The following is a 5,164-nucleotide window of genomic DNA, read 5'->3' as shown; positions in this document are numbered from 1 at the left end:
AAGGGTAGAAAAATATTGGGTCCACTAGAAGCCCAGTCTCCATCAGTCTGTGATAAGACCCATGTGATAAACATGCACATGTACCCTAAAATCAAAAAATAAAAATTTTGAAAACATACAAAATACAGCTATACACACATGAGAAAAGGGCTAATATATCCTAGAGTAGGCATTTTGGAGGCGAATTCTTTGTTTGGATATGAAGGGTCAAAACTATTTGCTTAATGAGACATCATTTTTTGTAGCATGTTAAAAACTCTATTTTTCTTCCCATCTATGGCACTGATAGCTGTCGACTTGCTGGAGAAGATGCTTGTATTGGACTCAGATAAGAGAATTACAGCAGCCCAAGCCCTTGCACATGCCTACTTTGCTCAGTACCATGATCCTGATGATGAACCAGTGGCCGATCCTTACGATCAGTCCTTTGAAAGCAGGGACCTCCTTATAGATGAGTGGAAAAGTAAGTCCTAAGGGGAGGATTAACATCTTGAATCACTAACCAAAAGCAATGGGAAGAAAACTCTGAATGGTCATAACCAACTTGCTAACACTTGTAGTTGAGGTCTCTAATGCAGAATGAATATGTTCTCTGGTGGAAACTGTCGAAGACAATGATACTCTCTGGACCTTTGAGATACTTATATCTGGTCCGATTTTGTGCACAGCCCCTCACATAGGAGCTTGCATGGAGATTTGAGGTTTTCAGAGTCTTTGCATTTACAACATTTCTCTGAGCTAAGTAAAGAATAGGATTTTTTTTACAGTTTTACAATTAGTAGAACTGGGGCAAAGAGAATTTGTCTTATCAGTTAACTTAGAGCTAGTTAGAGACATAGCCAGGAATGGAACCCATGTATCCTGTGTCCAGTCCCATATTCTTTCCATAAAACACAAGTTCAGGGCCAGGCGCGGTGGCTCAAGCCTGTAATCCCAGCACTTTGGGAGGCCGAGGCGGGTGGATCACGAGGTCAAGAGATCGAGACCATCCTGGTCAACATGGTGAAACCCTGTCTCTACTAAAAATACAAAAAATTAGCTGGGCATGGTGGCGTGTGCCTGTAATCCCAGCTACTCAGGAGGCTGAGGCAGGAGAATTGCCTGAACCCAGGAGGCGGAGGTTGCGGTGAGCCGAGATCGCGCCATTGCACTCCAGCCTGGGTAACAAGAGTGAAACTCCGTCTCAAAAAAAAAAAAAAAAACAAAAAACACAAGTTCAGAACAGTTACATCCAAAGAGTCAAGACTATCTGTTGCTATAGCTTCTGAGAGTGCTCCATTATTCTTGAGCACCTCCATAGAGAGCTTTGAAGAGGCACTCAGCCGGGCGCGGTGGCTCACGCCTATAATCCCAGCACTTTGGGAGGCTGAGGCGGGTGGATCACGAGGTCAAGAGATCGAGACCATCCTGGTCAACATGGTGAAACCCCGTCTCTACTAAAAATACAAAACATTAGCTGGGCGTGGTGGCGCGTGCCTGTAATCCCAGCTACTCAGGAGGCTGAGGCAGGAGAATTGCCTGAACCCAGGAGGCGGAGGTTGCGGTGAGCCGAGATCGTGCCATTGCACTCCAGCCTGGGTAACAAGAGCAAAACTCCGTCTCAAAAAAAAAAAAAAAAAAAAAAAAAAAAAAAAAAACATAAAAAAAAAAAAAAAAAAAAAAAAAAAAAAATGGTTCTTTTCTATGTCTCCTTGAACTTCTGTGTGACCACATGTTCCATTAGGATATTTATTACATACAAGCATTGAGGTAGCCCATCATACCACTACCTGGACAAGGACGAAAGATCTTGAGCTTAAAGCTCAAGTCAGAGTGCTTGCCAGCAAAGAGAATGGCCTAAACTCTCACATCTTACTTTTCCTTCCCAATTTCTAGGTCTGACCTATGACGAAGTCATCAGCTTTGTGCCACCACCCCTTGACCAAGAAGAGATGGAATCCTGAGCACCTGGTTTCTGTTCCGTTGATCCCACTTCACTGTGAGGGGAAGGCCTTTTCACGGGAACTCTCCAAATATCATTCAAGTGCCTCTTGTTGCAGAGATTTCCTCCATGGTGGAAGGGGGTGTGTGTGTGTGCGTTAGTGTGTGTGCATGTGTGTGTCTGTCTTCGTGGGAGGGTAAGACAATATGAGCAAACTATGATCACAGTGACTTTACATGAGGTTGTGGATGCTCCAGGCAGCCTCCACCTTACTCTTCTTTCTGAGAGTCAGCTCAGGCAGACAAGAGCTGCTGTCTTTTTAGGGATATGTTCAATGCAAAGTAAAAAAAATATGAAATGTCCCCAGTCCCAGTCCTGCGTTTGCCACTTTGACTTCTCCTGGAACCCCACCTTGACGGTGAGGGGTAGACTTTGACAACATCCCACAGTGGCATGGAGAGAAGGCCCACATCTTCTGGCTGCCTCAGACCTGGCGCCATCCTTCAGTGATGCGTACAGCCAAAAAGGACCAACCGGCTTCTGTGCACTAGCCTGTGATTAACTTGCTTAGTATGGTTCTCAGAACTTGACAGGTGTATTTGAAACTGTAAATATGTTTGTGCCTTAAGAGGAGAGAAGAAAGTGCAGATAGTTAAAAGACTGCAGCTGCTGAAGTTCTGAGCCTGGCAAGTGGAGAGGGCTATTGGATGGCTGCTTGTGGGCCTGGAGTAACCAGGCAGCCTTCAGAGGCGGCCATATGTGCATGTGAGCGCATGCGTATATGTGCGTCTCTCATTCTCCCTAACCCCCAGGTGTTGCCATTTCTCTGCTTACCCTTCACTATCGGTGCAGAGGTTTCTTGAATATCTGCCCCAGTAGTCAGAAGCAGGTTCTTGATGTCATGTACTTCCTGTGTACTCTTTATTTCTAGCGGAGTGAGGATGTGTTTTGCACGTCTTGCTATTTGAGCATGCACAGCTGCTTGTCCTGCTCTCTTCAGGAGGCCCTGGTGTCAGGCAGGCTTGCCAGTGAAGACTTCTTGGGTAGTTTAGATCCCATGTCACCTCAGCTGATGTTATGGCAAGTGACATCATCCTCTCTTGAGCCCCTAGTGCTGTTCTGTGTTGAACACAATTGATACTTCAGGTGCTTTTGATGTGAAAACCATGAAAAGAGGAACAGATGGATGTATAGCATTTTCACTCATGCCATCTGTTTTCAACAAACTATTTTTGGGGAGTTATCATGGGAAAGATCAGGGCTTTTCCCAGGAATATCCCAAACTTTGGAAACAAGTTATTCTCTTCACTCCCAATAACTAATGCTAAGAAATGCTGAAAATCAAAGTAAAATATTAAAGCTCATGAGGCCAGAAACTCCTTTTGCTATCTTTCTCTAAGTATGGTTACTTTAAAAAGAAAAAAAAAAGTAACAAGGTGTCTTTTCCACTCTGCTATGGAAAAGGGTCTTCTTGGCAGCTTAACATTGACTTCTTGGTTTGGGGGAAAATAAACTTTGTTTCAGAATTTTGTATATTGCAGGAATCCTTTGAGAATGTGATTCCTTTTGATGGGGAGAAAGGGCAAATTATTTTAATATTTTGTATTAGCAACTTTATAAAGATGACATATCCTCAGGGGTGGAGAAGAGTTGTTTTCATAACTTTCTGAATTTCAGGCATTTTGTTCTTCATGAGGGCTCATATACTTAAGCCTTTTGTGTAATAAGAAAGTATAAAGTCACTTCCAGTGTTGGCTGTGTGACAGAATCTTGTATTTGGGCCAAGGTGTTCCCATTTCTCAATCAGTGCAGTGATGCATGTACTCCAGAGGGACAGGGTGGACCCCCTGAGTCAACTGGAGCAAGAAGGAAGGAGGCAGACTGATGGTGATTCCCTCTCAGCTGGGACCCTCTCCCTTTCAAGGAAAGCAAACGTAAAGGCCTCATCTCCTTTATTGCAATTCAAATTCTCACCATCCACAGCAAGATCAATTTTATCAGCCATGTTTGGTTGTAAATGCTAGTGTGATTTCCTACAGAAATACTGCTCTGAATATTTTTAAATAAAGGTCTTTGCACATGTGACCACATACGTGTTAGGAGGCTGCATGCTCCGGAAGCCTGGACTCTACACTGGAGATCTTGGAAGAGCTCTTTGGTTTCTGAGCATAATGCTCCCATCTCCTGACTTCTCTGAACAGAAAACGAAAGAGAGAATGAGGGAAATTGCTATTTTATTTGTAGTCATGAACTTGGCTGTAATCAGTTATGCCATATAGGATGTCAGACAATACCACTGGTTAAAATAAAGCCTATTTTTCAAATTCAGTGAGTTTCTCAAGTTCATTCTATTTTTCTCTTAATTGTTTTTATTTATTGCATAGTATGGCATTATATCAATATCCTTTAAACTGTGACCTGGCATACTTTTCTGACAGATCTTAATATTACTCCCAATATTTATCAGAAGCTTTATCAAAAGCTCCTTAGTTGTACGTTTTTTGGTGAAGAGTATCTAGCTCTTTGCTGTGGACAGGTGAAGCCCGGAGCAAATGAATGAGATATTAAGTGCCGGGGGCTGTCTTATCTACACTCAAGTGTAAGAGTGGCGGAGAAGACAGGGCTCAGCAGACTGTGGCCTAGGGCCAAATCCCGCCCACCACCTGTTTGGTATAGCCTGCTAACGATGGCTTTTACATTTTTTAATGATTGGGGAAAAAAAAGAAGCAGTTTCTGTACCATGTGAAAAGTAATGTAAAACTTTAATTCCAGTGTCTATAAATAAAGTTTTATGAGAACAGAACCACATTCATTTGTTTATGTATTGCCTGTGGCTGCTTTTATGCTACAGTAACAGAGGTGAAGAGTTGCAGCAGAGACCAGATGCCCTCCAAAAATGTCAACCATTTACCATCTGTCCCTTTATAGAAATCTGCTGACCCTTGGCCCAGGGCTACAGTTTTCTCATCTATAAAGTGAAGTTCAAGTTTTTTTTCCATCTTTGACATTTGAGACTATCTATAAGCCATATATTTTTATTACAGAACTGCCAGAGAGAATGTTGGGTTTGTATATATGTGTGTGTATATTGTAAGCTTTTAAGTGGATGTATTTTATGACTCTGTTTTGTCTTAGCTGGCTATGGTCCTTGAAAATACTCTTCAGAACGACCAAGGCACATCACGGGATGAAAAGCCACGGGGTCTCATAGCTGAGTTCTCAGGCACTCTGCTCATGTGCTTC

The 5,164-nt window shown here is 42.8% G+C and overlaps 1 protein-coding gene across 7 annotated transcripts in view; it reads left to right on the top strand.

The window, feature by feature from the left end:
- The window catches only part of MAPK14 (mitogen-activated protein kinase 14), an 83,179-nt gene extending 78,930 nt beyond the window's left edge, over positions 1–4,249 (top strand). For 6 of the 7 annotated variants that reach the window (XM_017522617.2, XM_017522616.2, XM_017522615.2 and 3 more), the window contains 2 exons: positions 290–463; positions 1,876–4,249. In XM_017522617.2, the coding sequence (XP_017378106.1) occupies positions 290–463; positions 1,876–1,943 (242 nt within the window). In that variant the 3' untranslated portion in view covers positions 1,944–4,249. Of the gene's footprint in view, positions 1–289; positions 464–1,875 lie in introns of those variants that run through there. The other variant, XM_017522623.2, reaches the window with a different exon arrangement.
- The last annotated feature ends 915 nt before the right edge of the window (positions 4,250–5,164 follow it).

Source organism: Cebus imitator, unplaced genomic scaffold (genome assembly GCF_001604975.1).
Source record: "Cebus imitator isolate Cc_AM_T3 unplaced genomic scaffold, Cebus_imitator-1.0 Scaffold24, whole genome shotgun sequence".
In the NCBI taxonomy this organism is placed as follows: Eukaryota; Metazoa; Chordata; class Mammalia; order Primates; family Cebidae; genus Cebus; species Cebus imitator.
The sequence above is the reverse complement of the archived record's forward strand: the minus strand, read 5'-3'. Positions and strand labels throughout refer to the sequence as shown.